The sequence below is a fragment of the Nesoenas mayeri genome, assembly GCF_963082525.1.
Source record: "Nesoenas mayeri genome assembly, chromosome: 7".
NCBI classification, from domain to species: domain Eukaryota; kingdom Metazoa; phylum Chordata; class Aves; order Columbiformes; family Columbidae; genus Nesoenas; species Nesoenas mayeri.
This window is the reverse complement of record NC_137551.1, coordinates 24487592-24507897: the sequence shown is the minus strand read 5'-3', so window position 1 is coordinate 24507897 and position 20306 is coordinate 24487592. Positions and strand designations below refer to the sequence as shown.

General features: G+C 35.2%; 1 protein-coding gene across 1 annotated transcript in view; it reads left to right on the top strand.

Annotated features, from left to right (window-relative positions):
* Nucleotides 1–20306, top strand: part of LOC308042479 (adhesion G protein-coupled receptor A3-like) — a gene marked incomplete at both ends in the record, with an annotated part of 272332 nt that overhangs the window by 31606 nt on the left and 220420 nt on the right. The window contains one exon of the mRNA XM_080347921.1: nt 10050–10121. Within this exon, the coding sequence (XP_080204047.1) occupies nt 10050–10121 (72 nt within the window). The remainder of the gene's footprint in view (nt 1–10049; nt 10122–20306) is intronic.

The following is a 20306-nucleotide window of genomic DNA, read 5'->3' as shown; positions in this document are numbered from 1 at the left end:
TTAGCAGTTAAATCTCTGTTTCTCTCAGTCTTTAAAACCAAAAGGAGGACCAAGTGGAGTGTTCTGATGTGCAGTCCTGCTTGTTGAGGCAAAATAGTGCAATTTAGATGTGAAAATGTAGGTCTTTAAAATGTCTTCTCATGAGAAAAGAGTTTCTCTTCAAATTCAGCTAGGAATTATTTTGTGTTGTCAGACCGGTCTTTTTTTCAGACTTTCAGTTTCCGATCTATTACCCAGGGGATCCAGAATGAGTTTTGTATTTTATTGAATTATCAGATGATATACATCGTCCTTTACAAAAAACTCCAAAACCACTACAGATATCTCTTTCACAAAACACAATTACAGTCCCAGCAGAACCTATGAGTTAAGATATAACCATTATAAAAACAAACCAATTTGGAAGGAAATCAAAATAAATTACTACAGTGAAAAATTTTCACTGTTTTTCTGTTTTTCAGCAATTGTTATTGCTTATCTGTTGTAGTAACCAAGACACAAATATTTTGGAGACAATTCTGAGCTTGTTTTTCAGAAATAATATGGAAACTTTACAATGCTGTTTTAGAAATGCATACAAAATTAGGAGAACTGCAAAAAGCAGAGCAGGTGTTTCAGGGTTTAAAGGAAGAACTGTGGGCTGAATAAGAGTAATTCTGAAAAGAATTCTGAAAAGGTAATATAAAATGTATAATAAACAAAGAATGGTGACTCAGAAATTGTTAAATCTTTTCCAAAATTACTTAGAAGAAAGAAAGGTATAGTAAAATTCAAACTGGAAAACCTGAATTATTTATTAAAAAATTGACCAAATTATTAAAATTGAATTTGTTAAAATTCTTAAACAAGGATTCAGAATTTATTTGTAGAGTAAAGCCACCTGATTCTATCATAGGTCATGTAAACAACAGGTTTGGACCCCCTGGGAGAGCTGCAAGGCAGATTGAGATGCTGATGATTATTTGGCTGAATGGCAGAGTGTATGCCCAGGAGAAAGGAATGGCATACTGTTGTTGACCTTGTCATGAATCACCATGGCACAATACTTTCAGTAACTATTTTGAAATGGGGAACCTAAATGAACTTCTTAGTCCCACTGAAATGAGTGTAAAAATTCCTGTTGTACAGGATAAAGAAGCTTTTCAGCTCTTGACCAGCTATTTGGTGCCAAGCACACTGAAATGGTCAAATCTGCATATTGTTCTTGTGCATTGTTCACTCAGCTGCTTTGCTCCTCCTAGACTTGTTTGCACTGTAGCTATCAGTGGATTGTAGAAAATTTTGAATGAGAAACAAATATAGGAAAGTAATTTCCTCGTAATGCCAACTGAATTGAATGACAGGTAAAGCAAAAGCTAATTCTCCTATAAACAATCACTTCATTAAACCCATTTGCATATTACATGAGCTTACTCAGTGAAGAACTTGCTATTTTTTTAAATTATATATCAGTCTCATTTTTCCCCGCTAAAAATGCGTTATAAATGTATATTCAATGAGTGAAAGATGTGCAGGGAGTCTAAGGCAAAACCATGAACAAGAAGACATGCAGACCCATGCCATCACCAATTGCCTACAGATGCTTTTAAGAATGGTGTTTTATTGAAAGTTCAGACAGAAGGATTTCCTTCTCATTGTAGAGAAAGCTTTGAACAATTCCTCCCTTTCTCCAAAGAAAATGTTGACAATAGAATCTTTGATCTTCAAAAACTAATGCACATGATAAATGTAATCAATGTAAATAATTTTTCTAGACTCAGTAGGACCCATCACAGATATTTAAACACATAACTATCTCTCAAATAAAGACCATGCATGTGGTAGGTATAATAGCATAGTCCGAAAGTTCACTTAGATAAAACTGTATCTTTTTTGAAAGACATAATGGAAATGCTGTCTTATCAGAAGATCATGTCTTAGGCTTTTTAGATTACATTTTTTAAAGTTATCTGCACTCAAGTTCAAAACTTCAAAAAGCAAGATTTACTTAGACAGTTTAATGATGTTATAAATACATGTACATGTTGCAGTAAAATAGTAATGATTCATCACACTTTCATATCATCATCAGTTCAATATTCTATGATTTCAGGAAATAGCGCCGCATAATTTTATTCTACATACTGTTTGTATTGTCAAACATTTTTCCACCATCTTCCATCAATAACGTGAGTGTTCCAGGTATTGACTTTATTGAATACAACTAAAATTCGAGCATAGAATCCTGTAAGATACTTTGGATCTTCACTGATGTATAGATATAACCTTTACATCTTAAAGTTCTTGTGGAAACAACAATTTTACTTAAGATAATAATCTAGTTCAGAAATTTGCTGATGCTTGGCAAAAGTCACAAAATAGACAACCTCATTTCTTTTCTGAAATACTTACAGTCATATTAATAAGGTTTTGATTCCTGCTGCTTCATGTTCTGTTCAGTAAATGAATATCACACTGTAGCAGGTGCGGCTTGTTTCAAAAGCTGGGTGCTCTAACTCTCCCACTGTTAAGAAATCGTATTAAAATTTCTACTTGAGAGTGACCTTGCTGCCGCCTTTTGTTTAATACATTAATACCACTGAACCACTATTAGGGAGAAGATGAGTTGTGTGTCCTGCTAGTGATGATAGTATTTTGTTTACTGTTTGAATTGTTATGTTGCTTATACAAAAATGTTCTTGAATGTGATTTTAGTTAATTAAATTGGTTCATGTGATGATTTATGCAAGAGCTGTCTGGCTTTGTTATTTTGAATGTGACCTAGAAGTCTCATATCAACCAAGATGACTATTGATGAAAAGCCACCTGTATGAACACAGAAGCAACAAAAATAAGAGTTTTGCCTTATGTTTTGAATTGCTGAAAATGAGGCTATTGAACAGTGATCTTTCACAAAAGCAGTATTGTGTTTCCATAACATGAATAGTCAGCTACAGTTTCTCCTACATTCCATTATATGTATGACAGACTATAAGCATTTCTTTGCATTTCTGGCAGGACTTTAAGTATTTAATTACCTACAAGAAAATTTCTTGGTGCTTTGTAGTTTCATTGCTTCTTTTGTCATTATCAGATAGTGTCAAGATCTGGAAATATCTGTTCTTCTGGTACTGTTGTAATTAGAAGGAGAATTGGTACACCGTTATTGTTTCTTTGGCTATAGCTGTTTGGGATTTTTCATCACATGTAACATACTATCTACAATGGAAGGTTATTTTTGAATATTTTTCTGTTTTCACTAATGCTTGGGATTGGTTATGCTGCACATGAATGTGTTTAACAAAAGCTGGTACATACTGAAGATAATGATAAAACCAGCTAGAATTAGAGGTTCTACGTGACTAGGTTTTATTAGCTTCTACAGGATTTTTGTATGATTCTGGTTAAGAATGTTGACAACACACTGTTTAGTTTGAAAAGACAATACAATGGGCCACAATCCCCTTAGGGAAGAGAAGTGGCACTTGAGACTGTTAGATACATCTTTAATATTCTGATAACTTATCTTTATGCTTTTTTTGAGTTTTGCTGTTCTCAAAATTGGACAGAGTAGCAGGGACTATGAATTACTGTGCACAAATAGTGATATATAATGAATTGATACATACTTTGGATATTTTTTCTAGTTTTTCCTTCTTTCTCTTTGGTTATCAAACTATGTCAGTGTCTGCCACACATTCATCTAGTGATCTGTCAATACTCCTTCCAATCGTTTTTCTGTCTTGTTCAATCTGTTGAAGCCCTAGGCAGTAGCTCAGCTGTGGTCTTCAGCTTGGAGGAAAAAAAAAGTGCAATCACTACCTGAATTTTATGATAGCTCCATATGTCTTCATATATGTGGCACAAAAAGCAGGCATTCTTTTTTTCCTGTCTATTCCTGCTATTTTTCTGGTGCGGTGCAAGCTCCTTCTTAATTTGTTTTATGGTGCAACTCTCAATTAATTATGGATGTTGTGGGAATAAACAATATTCTGGTTTACCAAGAAGGGTTTTAAAACTTTAAAAATACTTTTTCATTTTATACTCTAACATTTCAATATAAATGATTCTAATCTTATTCTTATACCACAAAGAAATTAAATACATTTTTCTCCACCACTGTGTTTAAGTATTTCCTAGGATGTCTGCTCACACTCCTTTTGTATCTAACGACATACCAAGTGTAAAGAGAACAAACAGCTTAAACTGCACATGTCAACTGGAATTAGGCTTCCATGAAAAATGAGCTACTACTATTACGACTTACATTTTTACTTTAAAATAAAAGATACTACCCTCTGCTTGAACTGAAATTAGTATGTAAGAGAAACTGCAGAACTTGAAAAACCATTTCATAACACCACTCCAACACAGAGGTCCCAGATGCAATCTTATCTGAGCTTTATCCTGAATATCCATCTAACACACCTTTTACTTGAGAGGTAGAAAATCAAACAGAAATTAAGAGGAAGAGCACAGCAGAGGTGGGTATGGTTGATCTCCTGGTTGATGTCTCCTGTAGTACTTCATTGTGCTTTGGCTGGTCTTCATGAGTGAGCCTTAAAGAAACCATTTCAGAGGGATTAATTTTCTAGACATTGGTTGTTCACATTATCTGTCAGCTAGACACAGGACTGAGTCAAGTCTGGTCTGAACCACTTCCTGGGCTGCTCAGCAGAAAATCAGGTGGAAGATGACATTTTTCTGTTTGTTTTTTTTTTTCCTGAAGTTTGAGTATTGGTTGGGTTTTTGTGTGTGTGTGGTTTTTTTTTGTTTTGTTTGTTTGTTTTCTCTTATTTTTTCTGATTTTTCCTGAATTTTGGGTGTTGTTTTGTTTTGTTTTGTTTTTTTTCCTTGTGTGTGGTTTTTTTTTTTTTAATTTTCCTGTGAGTGTTATCAGAGGAAATACATATTTTTTTTAGTAATGCGTCACACTTCCTTGTACATTCACTATACATTTGGAAATAGCAGTCTTCAATTAAATGTCTTGTCTTTCCTGGATTTGGTTGTCTGAGTTGTGCTTTCTCTGTGGATGCACTGCTGTGTGAGCTCACAGTCTTTAGGCTTTACTGGTGGGATGCAGAACTGTCTCACTGAAGAAGCTTCGGATGTGGAATTTGTTTCATTTGTAATGTCAAGTGAACCCAAGTCTGTTAACTTTGAAAGCATCATGAAAAGATTGTCTCTGCTTGAGCGACTATAGGAAGCTGAAGTTTGCTTGTGTTCCAGTTGAGAGCTTTTTGTTTTATACTTTTTAAAATATGAGACTAGGTTGTCTTATACTGTGCATGCTTTATACTTGAATGAGACTTTGTTGTGCAGGATTATGTATTTTTACACTTTCAGTGGTTTCACAAAAAGAATAGCATCAATTTAAGCAAACTGTGATTTGTGGCTTGTTTAATTCAAATGGAAGAACCAGAAATAAAATCAGAGAGATGGCTTGTAGCCCATTAGAACAATTCATCTTTTAGGTATGTCTATACTGCTAAAGAACAAGGTCCAGGAGAGGGCAGAAGCAATGACTCATTGACCGTCTGTGTTTCTCAGTTGTCAGTGTGCTCCTTGGCATGATTCTAGTCCTTGTATACATGTGAGGTTGGTTGGTTTGTTTCCACTTCAGGATGAATGAAATAACATACAGCCTGTGTCACAGCCCACCAGATAAGTACATTTGCATTGTGAAACTACATGTATAGATTACATGCTTTAGGGGGTCACTGTAGGCCAGGAGAGGGTGTTTGAAGGATATCCCTTCAGAGCCTGCAGGAATACTGCTGGAGGCTTTCACAGAGCTGGGAAAGGACAAAGCTGGTGTAAAAATGTGTAGAGTTAATGTCCTCTGAACCTGCTTCCTGCAGTAAACTCCCTAAAGTGTCTTGGGAGAAGGAGCAGCAGAGATGTAAGATTTGGAAAGGTCAATGCAGTAAGCAAACAGATCATAATGTGTCTGATCGTTGGAGTGGTGCTGTCTAGTGGATTTCTCCTCAGCACTATTTCAGGTCGAAGTATTCTGTGAGGACTACGGCTGAAAGTACCACTGTTTTAACTTCCAGTTACTTGGGGTTTGGATCATTATATATGGTGCAAAGACAGTTTGCAAACTAAACTTTAAAATAAGTACCTTCTCAGAAGGTTTCTCCAGGAAACTTTCACTTATTTATTTATTAAAGTAAAATTTTAAGTCAATTTTGGTTTTGGAAAAAAGTTTCAAGGAAATAAAGTGTGATAGTTTTCTTAGTGTTTCTCTCCTTGGAATAAAATATTGAAAATGTGAGATTCTTTGCACATGGCTAGAAACTGATAATTATTTAAACCAGCTGCCTAGTTGCAATGTGTAACAATATGTATTGCTGTGATTCAGTAGCACATGTGAAAACAAAGACAAGTGAAAAAGCTGTGAATAAATAAAAGGTGATAAATACTTAATCATAATGGGTGCACAGTGGTGATTAATTTTAAAAATCTAAACTATATTTAATCTTTTAATAAAAGAAATAACTCAGTTTCTGTTGCATCTTAAAGTTATGATTATGTTATAAACTATCCAAAAATAAATACATGAATAGCACCTTTTCCCTATGTATTTATCCACCAAACCTTTGCATTTCTAAGTACAAGAAAAGGATGCTCTTCATGTCTCTGTTTTCCTGCAAAATTTCTGCAGTTCTCTAAGAACCAACATTTCCCTGTAAGCACGTGAGTGTATTCAAGGGAAAAGACATACCTAACTATTTCGCAATATATCATACATTTCGTATCCATTCTGTTACTTTTCTGAAGAAGTGATATACAAAATTATTCTGTGTAATTTCAGCATCAAAAGTAAGAGCCACAATTTGACCAGACATTGATTACTTGGAAAGATTTTTCATCATCTGTAGTTAAGGCTCAGTCTGAGGTAGTATGTTGAACATTATAACCAGAACTTTCCTCCCTTCTAGCAAATGTCCTCAGAAGGGAAGAATGTTATGAGTTACATCAAAAGTTTAACGAGTGATTCATTACTCTATGATAAATAATGTGATTTAGGTTTCCCAGCTGTTCATTGTACTCACAGAAATGGTCTTCAGTGTAAACCAAATCCTTCTTGATAACAGCTCATTGCCAGGTTTTGGACATCACTAAAGCTGATTAAAAACAGGTGGATTCTTCCCATGTAGCATACCAACCAGCTGAATGAAATGTAGATAATTCATATTAATTGTTAAAGAAGATTTCTCCCCCCACACCGTGGACCTTATTGGAATGCCAGTATTTTCTAAAGTTGTGTTTCTGAACAGAAGAAGATTAATATTTTAACTATAATGCCCATGTTACTTTGTTTATAAAAGCTGAATTTTAGTGGGCACTGTAGAGAAGGTCCTGAAGGAAACTTAATTTTGGAAATGTGATCCCTATATGAAAGTCTCTGTGAAAGTCTGGTGTAAAGATTTGAAGGGTTTCATTTAGAAACTTAAATTTACATAGTTAAGTTCTATTTTTTTTTTTTTTTTTAATTTTATGGGATCTGTTATATTTTTAAGACTCAGTTTATCTTTCAGAAAAATAAAAGTGAATGACTAAATGAGATGGCAGAATTGCAGAACATGAGCTGTGTTTACTGAGTGTTCCATTTATGAACTAAATGTTCTGTTTAATCTTGTGATTTATTACTAGTTAGATAGTTCTCTTTTATTTCTACAAGTTTGTTTTATGTGGAATAATGATACTGGTTTCAATGTTCGTGCTTAGGGACATAGAGAAGGAGACTCAGAGGTAGAGAGTAGGAGACCCACGTGTTGCTGACTTGTGCTGCATTTTCATGGAGTTGCCAGCAAAGTTCAGACTGCTCTCTTTTTCTGAGCTGGAAAAACAAATTGGTACCAGGAAAATATTTCAAATACAGAACTACTTGTATCTAAGCCAGATGAGATTTCTGAAGTGCACATATCTTTGCAAATTAGGATATGCAGAACAGTCCAAATACAATATTTGTATCTAATGTCATTGTTATAGACCTCAAAGATGGTCTCTCTGTAACACTGCATATAACCAAATGACACAATATGAAGTGGAATTCATGATGTTAGTCTTTCCAAGCCCAGACTATTTTAATTTTGGGAATTAATATTTTCTTCACTGACTCAAGTTCTGTGTAGCCTCAGAAGAGAAGGTGAATAAAAGAACAGAATGAAATAATAGAACGTTTCATGTTTCTAGTTTGATACTCAGAATTTTGTAACAATTTTCCAGTTTAGTCACTGCATGGGCACCTAAACAGTTCAGAAAATCTGACAAATACGACAAATTGAAACAGTTGCAGTCTTTCATGTTGTGGCTGAAATGTAGTGCTAAGATGGTAGTGAAGAGTTGGTACATTAGAGAAATATTTAATATCATACATTTGATTTTTAATCTGAGAAGTAGAAGGAGGATCTTGTGACATGAAGTTACTTAGTTGGTGGCATATATTGGAGCATATTTACTTTTTGTCATAAGTATAGGCTTCCATGTGCTTTAAGATATCTGTGTGTAAGTGTTCACAAATGATCCCAAGTTGCCATTTGCGAGTTATACTGACTGGTTCTGGGTGAGGCTAATGTTGCTGCACAAGTGTTTTCAATAACAACACAGTGTAATAATGTACAGGTCAGATCTGAACTGCTCTGTTCTCCATGTTCTCTGACAGTGGGCCATCAAATCACGTCAAAATATATTTACACATATTTCTTGATGAATTTAAGAAATAACTTGCAAAAATCTCCAAATCTAACTAACATTGCAGTATTTTAACTTTCCTACATCAATAATTATTTTCTGTTTCACTATGGGTCGGTGTTACATTTCAACTCACCTAGACCTGAGATTTTGTGTAGTTGGTGTATGCTGGGGCAAAGCACTTACTGTTCATATACAATGGGAAATGCTAAGAGCAAGACAAGATAGTCTCATGTAACAGATTGTTTTAAAACTTTGCAAAAGCAAATAATCAATTCACAAAGTGTCAAGTTTGCTAGTTAAGAGGATAAATTTATTTTGAGTTTTGTTTTTTTATTTGTTTCTGTCTTTATTGCAGGCTATGTCTCTTATTTTGAACTTAAATTTTGTGTGCTAGAGAAGTGTAATTTTTTGTAAATGTTATATTAAAGACTAATTCCTCAAGCAGTTGGAATTAGATTTTTTTCAGAGACAAACATTTCTTCTGCACACTGCATAATCATTAGATCAGTTTAAAAAAAATATGTAGCTTCTGGGAGAAATTGCATTTCTCTTGTATATTGCAAGTTTTTTAAGAAGTAACATGTTCAAAATGAGTAAATGTTCATCTTGTATTGCTTCTGAAGTAGCTGGTAAAATATAGTGATGAAAAATCCCTAAACTAGTAAGAGCCACTAGTGACATGGAGAGTAGTTTAACATGGAGAGGAAGACTAGACAACTTTTTCAACAGCTTGTATGCAGGACCAGTTTACGTGTGTACTTGATAGCAGTGGCACTTGATGGGCCAGGCACAGTTTAATGACTGAATTTCTATTATGCAGAGGTTGATACAGGAAAACATTTTCAGACTAGTCTGTTTTTGCAGTAAAGGGGTGTTTTTCTGTTTGTCTCTCCTATAGAAAATTAAATATTTGCTATGTATCTGTCAGCCGTGTATAGTATCATTCTTTGTACATCCTTGCTATAGCAACCACTGCAAAGTGACTGTATTGTCCTCTGATCTGCTGGAACAGTTTTCCCCTTGCTTCCTCAGCCTTTTTGTTGACCGGGAAGCCCAACAAATACTTTGCCAGTGGTAAATTAGAATTTACTAGTGAAGTTTGGGCATTTATCGGTGTTACAGTTTTCAAGTTGAAGCCAAAATTCATTTGTTGACATATTTTTTGAATGTGCTTTTATGTAATAAAGAAGAAACTCTACACTTCAGGAAATGGCAATCTTTATTTGCTGCTATGATGGGAAAATGCAAATGAAGCAGAGAATTTACTGATTAGTATTTTACAGAGCAGTCATTTACTATAATTACATGTTTTTAATCGGTGGAATTATCATGTTCTATTAACCAAATTCTTTCCTGACTTCTTGTAGGATTCTGAGTAACAACAAGATCTTATGGTTGAAGAATGGCTCTTTCTTTGGACTGAGATCCCTGGAGAGGCTGTGAGTAACTGTTCATCTTAGTTCCACCTTTGATTAAAAAGTCATTTTATTTTATATATGAAACTAAGCATCAGATAATGAAGTTGAGATGTTATGTACCGTATTGCATGGTAGAGTTTCTAGGCTGTCATGAAGTTAAGAAACAGCAAAAAAATTAGTGAATGGGGATGGATGTGGAAAATACAGGAAAGCACTGTCATCAGTTTGGAACTAAAATAAACATCCAGTCAAAGTCTTGTACTACACTATGTATGCTATCACAGTGAAGACTGGTATATGTAATGGTAACACTAATAAACCTGACATGTAGTTGGGGTTATTTAACTCATTGGACTCCAATACTTCCATTGCATTTCTATTCTAATTTTAATTCTGTTCTATGTTTAAATTATATTCTAAAGAAACTGGACAGCATTTATCACTGGAGCAGACAATGACATTGATTAAGGTCCATGAGTGTGTATTTCTAGCCAATATTTGGAGCGGAGAAGAGATGCTCTGGAGAAACAAATGAGTTAGGTAGAAAACATTTGAAAACTTTGGAACAAATAAGCAGTAACAGCTATACTGTAAACCACTACTTTATATGTAAGTCACTCATTTGAGAATAATTATATGAGCAAGTCTAAAAGACTGGTTTTAATATCTATAGGCAACTTTGCCAGTGCATCTGAAATGAGTAATTATATCATGCCTATCTTACAATATCTCTCACAGCTCAAGCTATATTATTTTTATATTGCTTTGCAAGATTACCTTAATTATGTAGAGCTGTAGATATAAAGTAGCCGCTGTATTCATGAATGGATTCTATGTTTCATAAATGTTTCCATATTTAAAAAAATTACATATTAAAATCAACTTTAGATAATATTTTACTATATATGTGTGTGATGTGCATGCTGTTTATGGTTGTGTAATAAGGTGGGTAAGTATATGATATTGTGGTATTTGAATATTCTAACTGCGATTTTAAAATAAACAATGTGTTTCAAGGTTTGGAGCATTCTCTTAAGCACTTTGAAGTGTTAGGGTAAAGTTAACTATCTGAACAGTTTTGTAAAGGAATACTACCTTTTCTCTGCATACAGTTATAGATGTAACAAATAATTATTTAATATTGACAATTTTAAACAACATGGAATTACAAGTATTTGTATATTGTTTACTATCTGGTTTAATCTAGGTGTAATAATGATATGAGGTTTATAAAGAAGTTTACAAATATTTAGACAAAACAATTTAGGGGATAGGATTACAAATGTATTGCAAGAAAGGAAATTAGTAAATTAAATTCTAATGTACTGCAAGTAAAGCATTAGTGTTTAGATGTAGAGGAAAACATTTCCTTTGGGTTCTTTTAATTTACATTGGTGAGTGATACTGAGCATGTAATTTTAAAAGCTTCATTAGCCATCTACTTAGAGAAATATTTCAACCTGAAAAGACATTGCAAACAGTATTGAGAACAGTGAGCAAACAAAATATGTCCTAGGTGTGTAGACTCAAGTGTCACTGGCATCTAAACCTTCTTGATTTTATTACATTGATTTTTTACAACATTACAGATAAAATGACTGAGTGTTGGCTCATCTGTATATGATGCTCTTTGGCCATGGCGGTAATACAAAACCCATAAGTGATCCTTGAAGCAAAGGCTAGGATTCAGGTGATGACATTCTTATCAGCTTCACATGCTGCATTTTTTGTTCTCTGGTCTCACACACTTCTTATCAATACCTGCAAAGCCCCATTTTCAGCTGCGAGGCATGAGAACAGTTGGAATAGTCTGCTTAAGTGGTGGGTGTGGATGAAGTATATCTGGATGAGTGCTCTTGATCCTTGGACGACAGTTTCCCCAGCGTTGCCTTTTCCACACAAGCTAATTAAGAGTGGTACTTCAGGTGCTTAAAATGGAGAACTATGACCTATGTTCATGGCTCATCAAACTGGACCAATAAGAACTTTTATTCCTTACCTGAAAGCGGAGGTAGAGAATCTTATGAAGTACAGTAGCAGGAAAATCCAGCTTACTTTAAGATAACATCATGTTTATGAGATCAAGTGCTTAGAAACACAAATGTGCTGGAGTTAAGGATTACTAATTTAATTTGGCTTTGCACTTCTTGTGGTCCTGTTGAGAATAAAAAATCAGTAATGCAAATGCCATAGAGACGAGAATCATGTGTGTCTGTAATTCTTCTGTGGTTACCATGACATCATGAGCCAGAAGAGTGTTATCTTCTGTGGAAAATGAAGTCATTCAATCTCAAACTTGAAAACTTTAGAGGAGAAGTAACATTTCAGATGGAACCAAATAACTTGTATATTTTGACTCTTTCTTATCATGGAGTGCTCAAAACCTCTTTTTGAGCAGAGAACAGTTTGAAGCCCTACTCCACTAACCCAGTGACAACTTTCCCCTTATTTTGTTTTTCAATGCTTGTCACAACAGGAATTGGATTATGGAAGTGTCAGTAATCCAAAGGTCTGGTGATTTCTCAGCAGTTCTCAAGCAAGAGGACTCACTGAGAAGTTCTTTCAAACTAGGACTTCTCATTTTATGCAACTTTAAGCAAACAAACCGAGAAACATAGGTTGTTTGCCCCTTAACTGTCCATTCTAAGAGTAAGATAGAATCAATTTCTCTAAAGCTATTATTATTGTAGGACTCTTATATTATGCATGAAAGGCATTTAAAAAAAAAAATAGTTGGAGCTGGTTTGTATTTGTTTCTGCAGACTTCTCAGAAAATTGCATTTTTTTTTCAGCCATAGCATGAGTAGTACAAGGTTTCTATTTCAGATTGTCTTAAATTGTGTTACTGCTATAAAAGGAAATCTGATACTAGGTTTTTAGGGAATACAACCAGCTAGCCAGGGAAAAACATGTTTGAGGACACAGTTATTTCCCTTTTAGTAACAGAAAGATAATCCTGTACCTACTAATACTTTATTAATATTAAAAATGAAACATTTAATAATGTCTGTAAGAAAATACAAGCAACAGTGATCAAAATACATTTATGGAATATTATTTTTTCTGGGCAGTTTGCAAAAATGCTTTGAAAAACACTCTCTCACAAAAGGTGCTTTTTCTTTATTTTGTGTATGTGTGAACAGTGACTCATGAGTGACCTGCAGAGGTGGCATTCTCTCTCCACTTAGTTTGGGTTTTCAGAAACTAAGAATTGCTGCCTTGTGCTGGTTTGGAAAGGCTGACTCACAAATGTGTTATGACATCTGGATCATGATGCACCTCTGCACCACTTGCCTTACTTTGCAGTACTAACAAGAGGCATTAAGAAGTTAATATCCTTACTTAAATACCATGTGAGAATAAAAACATTCTTTAAACCTGGGTTTTGTTTGATGCTCAGTTATATAAGCCTTGATTTGGAATAAAATCAGAAATGTAGGTAAGAAAATAAATAAACTTTTTTGTATCAAGTATGATAAAGAAACTGTTAAAACATGAAGTGCTTTATGGAACTTAACTGGAAGGCATTGACAGACCACAAATTCTACAAATTAAAGAGGGCACCTTAAACCCATTTCTGTGATACACCTTGTTGAGACAGCTTCATATTCAGGAGGCTGAGAGTTCAGTTTGGATCTGAAGCCTGGGGCAAAGACTTGACAGCTTGTAATGGTTTCAGTTCCAGTGCCTTCCCTGTCTGTAATCAATGTCCTGTCTTTTTGGGAGATTCATTGATCTGAGCATGTTACTGTAGACATTTCAAGTTTTTCATATGCTCTGAGTACTATAACAGAAAGGCAAAGTGGGCTTTCAAAGCCATGAGATGGTGAGCTAGTCTTTTCAAGTAAGTATCAGCAATCCAGAGGCTTTCATCTAGTTAAAATAGTGATTTGGAGGATCTGAACAACTGAAAAAAAAAAAGTCTATGTAATTTGATGGTATAGTTATATATTAAATAGAAAAACCTGTGACTTACGCTTTGATTTTTTAAAAGTATTGTTATTGATCTGTTTATTTTTCATTTATGGGCAGTGGGCTTAACCGTTACTACTACCCAAGGAACTATGGCAGCTAATGCAGATTACCAGCTCGCTAGTGGATACACTATCATGGCAGTATGTGGTATGGACCCTGCTCTGAACAGTGTACAGCAGAATAATACTATTAGTAATAGTTGTGGCAAGTCTTTTTATGCTTGAGAATATTTGACCAGCCATAGTCCACATGATACTTCTGGGGACAAGGACTGAGGTTGTTGGGCCAGGTGCTCTAGCTGTGCAGGACCCAAAGTCAAGATCTAGACTAGGAAGCTAAATCTTATACCCTCATCCTGATGTCAAGTGGCACAAAACAGTATGTAACTGAGCCATTATCGACACTACTAATTTTCTTACCCTGCACAACAACCATTGCATCACAATTGCCTGGATAGCCTGTGTCCTGCAATAGTTCCCCATGTTACCTTTAGCTGGGGGCAGTTGGTTGTGGTGGCTTCTCTGCTATTGGCTTCCCAGTGCTTAATGGGGTTGATCTTGTGCTTGGCATTTTCTGAAGTGGGTGTATTAAGTCTCTCTCTCTTTCTCTCTCTGTTTCATAACCAAATGTACTTTTTCATTAAGTTTATAGGAGCATAATTACCTCTGAGACTGCTACTCCTTTGTCCCCTGTGGCTGAAACGGGTTCAGAAGCTATTTGGAGGGAACCGGCAAATTAAAATAAGGAAACATACACAAACAGACTGTGATTGCATAAGCAGTATTTCCTTGGGAAATCAGGATGAAAGATCACTAAGTAAGATTACACATATTTTTCACAGTTGACCCAGAAGAAAACCATGCCAGGCACTAGTACTTCAGCAGTAACTGTTTTTACAGAAACTTGCTGTTATATTTTCCCAACATTCATAGACATGTTTCTAGACAAAGAAAACTAATATTGAAGTATTAGTAACAATTTAGCATTAAATTTATTTTTATTTTTTTTTAGCTGTATCGATCAGTCGTGCTTGATCAGGTCTCATTTAGATCGTGTGTACTTTAAAGTATTGCTGTATTGTAAAGTTACCAACTGTGTGGCAGTGCTATGCAGTCACATGTTTTCCCCAGTTATTACTCGATAAGATTGCATAAAACCTACTTTCAGTATGGCATTATGCAACTATATATTGTGCTGTGCAATTGAAGTAATAACACATTAACTTAAGGGAATGAAAGGGCAGGAAAGGCAAGTAAAACAAATTAGACCATAAGAAAAAACATGTTGTTAAACAGCTAGTATAAAAATATGGTATTTAGATGTTCTTTAGCAAAACTCAAGTGATGAAAGGGTAAAACACAAAGGTTTTATGTATTGATATACTGATGTCCTTCTTTAAACATGCAATTTGCATTCTTTACATTGCTGGCCTTTTCATTTCTTTTCTTGCCTATACTTTTGAAATGTGCATGTGCACACATGAAGAAACAGAGGTGTTCTTCTTCAGCAGTGTGTAGGATTGGAAGTACGCTTAAAGAAATTGTTAAGCAATTGTATTTTCAACAAATATGTGTCTTCAAAGTTAGAAACTTTATAAATGAAATTTAGAATTACTTATCTTTTTTGGATTGTTTTAGAAATAGAAAAATATTAGCTATTATAAACCAATAACATTTTGGACTGACAGCCAGGATCCAATTGTACAACGTTTTTTTTTTTTAATACCTCTAACATCATGCAAGTACTTACAACAAAACAAATTTATAATCTTGGAGACCTGAAATGACCACATTAATACATCTCAAATGCCACATAGTCGTGTTTAAGTAAATGCTCTGATGTTACTTAGGGAAAGGGCAATTTTAAAATCTGTTTCTTAGAGCTATCTGTTGTGTAAGTACTCATGGCATGACTGAAACTGTTTGGTTTTATCTTCTTTTTTTTTTTTTTTGTTAATTTTATTTGCAGATATATGGAGCAAGCAAAATCAGTACAAGTTCCTTTTAAGCATCTAAAGTTTTACTGCCACTTTTTCTTGTATTTAGTAAATTGTCTAGATCTAGCTGCTAATGATAACAAATGAGTTCTTTGTTTAATTGCACCTCAAATATATAAAAAGAGCAAAAATACAAATGCTCCAACTATTATCTTTCCTTGTCTAGGAATCTTGGGGAAATCTAATACATTTTTCATGTTAAGTCTCTTACTGTGTTGGCTTGTTGTAATTGTTTACAAAAAAACTCATTATGCAGCAGTACTGTTTGAAGTGGTTGAGCATATTCCAGTAGGTGAGGAAGGATGGGAATAGCCATGGGGAATCATTTTTCTCTTGGAGTGCAAGCACACTAAACTAGACTGAAAACAATTCATATTCCTCTTGGTGCTCATTGAACTTTGAGTTACCCTTTTAGTTTCAGTGTCAGATTAAGAGATTCTCTTTCTAATTACAATGATGCCAGTGTTTGTGTGAATCAGGATAGTTCCCTTTGTCACTTCTAGAAGCAGCTAATACAACTGAAAGTTTTTAATTGGTGTTAAGTATGCTTGCCTGCAATATATTCAGTACTAAGGCAATTATAAATATTGAGCTTAAAAAGGAAAGCTCTGAAAATTCATGAATTACTGAAATTAACTGTTCTTCCAGAGAACCAGCTATTGTCTAAACAGAGACATCTGTATAATATCTTCAGCAGTGACATAGATAGTGAGATCAAATGCACCGTCAGCAAGTTTGCAGATGTCACAAAGCTGAGTGGTGTGGTTGACATGCCTGAGGGATGGGGTGCCATCCCGAGGGACCTGGACAAACTCAGGAAGTGGTTCTGTGTGAACCTCATAAAGTTCAACAAGGCCAAGTGTAAGGTCTTTCACATGGGTTTGGGTAACCCCTGGTATCAATACAGGCTGGGGGATGAGTGGATTGAGAGCAGCCCTGCAGAGAAGGACTTGGAGGTACTAGTGGATGAGAAGCTGGACATGACCTGGCAATGTGTGCTTGCAGCCCAGGAATCCAACTGTATCCTGGTCAAGGGAAGTGATTCTTGAGCAACCTGATCTAGTTGAAGGTGTCCCTGCTCATTGCAGGGGTGTCAAACTAGATGACCTCTGAAGGTCCCTTGCAACCCAAACTATCCTATGATTCTGCCCCTCTACTCCACTCTGGTGAGACCCCACTCAGAGTACTGCATCCAGCTCTGGAGCCCTCAGTACAAGAAAGACATGGACCTGTTGGAACAACTCTTCTGTGAACAAAGGCTGAGAGAGCTGGGGTTCAGCCCGGAGAAGAGAAGGCTCTGGGGAGGCCTTATTGCAGCCTTTCAGTACTTAAAGAGAGCTTATAAGAAAGATGGGAACAGACTTTTCAGTAGGGCCTGTTGCAATAGGTCAGGGGGTAATGGTTTTAAACTAAAATTAGGGAGATTTAGACTATATATATAAGAAATTTTCTACAATGGAAGTGGTGAAACACTGCAACAGGTGGTAGATGCCCCATCCCTGGGAAGATTCAAGACCAGGCTGGATGGGGCTCTGAGCAACCTGATCTAGTTGAAGATGTCCCTGCTTATTGCAGAAGGTTGGACTGAATGACCTTTGAAGGTCCCTTCCAATCCAAACTGTTCTGTGATTCTATGATTCTGTTGCAAATAACAGGTTTGAAGGGTTGGAGATACTAAAGAATTGAAGATCCTTACAAATACAGGAATGGGGAAAAAAAAGGCATGTATCAAGCAGCAGACAGATCAGAAAGAGGGAAGAAAAGATTTACCCAGATAATAGTTCTTTATCACTTAAAACAATAATAGCTTTTTGTGAAATTAATATTTTGTTAAGGCACATCCTGAAGCATGGAGAGAAAAAATTTCTACCACAAAAATGAGTGATAAACTAGACAATTGGGCTGTATATTTCAGAGCTTAATACACACAACTGCTTAGCTATATCATTTTCTCATTGATTGTGAATGCCGTGATCAGCCACTGAAATGTATTTTTGTCTGGGCTTGTACCATATCTCTCGGTCAGGACCCAATTTCTTACCCATCCTGGGGTTCCTTCCACATCTGCTGCCACCAGTCTTCCTTTGTGGTGGTAACAGCCTGGAAGCTCTGGGAATTTGCCTCTCTTTGGTGCTTGGTCCTCTTCCATTATGATAATTTTGGTCATGTTACTCAATAATACCAGTGTCATGTTTATTATGATACAGGCAGAAGGTAGAGCTGTCTACTTGAATGTGTTCTTTAAATATTTAACTTTGTATATCTGTCAGTGAAGTTTGTAACATTTAAATGAATTATTCTTAAATAATTCAATACATGTCAAATTTTTTTTTTTCTATAAAATCCAGTTAGTACCATAAAATCCAGTTTCTATTAAAGTGTTCAAATATCTTATAATTATAATGGCATGGATTGTTGAAATTTGTAGGAGTCTGACATCAGACTGGAAGGAGATACAAAAATGATCATTGTAGTACCAGAATATCTTCAGTTTCTCACTTTGAAGATATTTTCTTTTAGCATCAGACATGGATTCCTCATTAACATTTAAAATATTGGAATTATTACTTGTAAATCATGCAAAATTACAAAATTATTTATTTAAAACCAATAAAATGTAAGGTTGTAATGAGAAATTTGCCCTATCACCTTAATTAGCTAAAATTATCGTAGTCATAGTGGATAAATTTCCAACTGACAGCTTAAGTTAGACAACTTTATTGCTTGACAGTATTTATTTATTGACTGATTTCTTTTGCCATCATCCAGTCTTGGAAGATGCTGCATTTAAGTCATTGCACTCAATTAAAATACAGCTTTTTAGCTACTATGCCTTTTACTTAAAGGTGCTTAATCCATAAAGGTGCTGTGTAAATAGGGAGTTTTATACGTAATACTATAATTACAACCAATATATGTACAAGTATTTTCAAAACCAAACCTGAAGAATGCTTTGAAAACATCATAGAGCAGAAAACTGGACTGTTGGTCCTCATATAAAAGGAGTGCAGGGTGGAATATACTTCAAAGCAAATATTACTTGGCTGCAGGCAGTATTTTAATGAATTGCACAGAGGAGGATACTTAATTTGCAATGGTTGCATAGAAATCTTGAGAAACCAGAGGAGGAGAAACAGATGCGGGATCAATGTCACAAGTCAAACTGGGCAACCTTAATTAAAAATTCTCTTTTCGTTTTAATTCTGTGATCCTTAATGGATCTTTTGATTACATTCTATGAATGTTACTCATTCAGTAATGCAAAAGCTGAGTACAGTTATAGTGACTGTCAGAAACAGCAGAGTTAGAATTAAAAGGAAAATTACCTTATCCTCTCTCTAATAGGCATATGTACTCTAAGTCTTACAAGCATGAAGTAGCTATCAAAGCACTTGTAATGTAATCTGACAGAAAGATAATGTATTTTTTCCTCTAGTCATTTGTTATTTTCCAGTACAAAGGCACAATACAGACTATTAGACATCACATATTTTAGAGGATGAGACAACAGGAAAATACCTTGTATGTCTACTCATGTAGAGCTGCTACACCACAATGTGTGAAAAAAAGCCAGTAGTTCTAAACAGAGAGGATGTTTCCTTTTGGATATTACAGTGTTGTTTAAAAATAGCAGTAATTAACTCTGAAAAATAGGTTAGTAAAATCAATCTCATAGTTTTAATATGGTCCAGAAGCAAGTGTGTTTCCCATCTTTTTTTCTACCGTTAGCCTTTTTTTTTTTGTTTGCCTCCTAAACTGCCACATTCATTTCTTTGGTTCTTGTGGTAGCTTTTTTTTTTCCCCTGTGATAGACACAACATGGTTTACCAGGCTACCAGGCCATGTGTTTGCTCTTAAATCCATACTTCATAGTGAGTTGTAAGACTTGCCAGTGCAAGCGCTGCTCGTTGGCATCATGGGCATTTATGCCATTCTAGTGTGAGTTACATTCCTCCAGTTCTGGCATGAAACTAGTTTCAGCTTAGGCACAAAATGGACAGCTGCTGGTTGTATGTGGTATAGAAAATATAGTTCAGATGCCATTGGTTTGCCAGGTTGCATTGCTATACTTTTGAGTGTAACTATTTGCATTTTTTTCCCCCAACAAAACAGATTTCTATTGGTGATTCTAGCATGACTAAATAAAAACATTTTGTGAGGACACAGCGTTTTCAGGAGCATGTTTGTCATAGATGTCAGTATTTCATTTTGACTGTTTTGGATTTGCACAATAG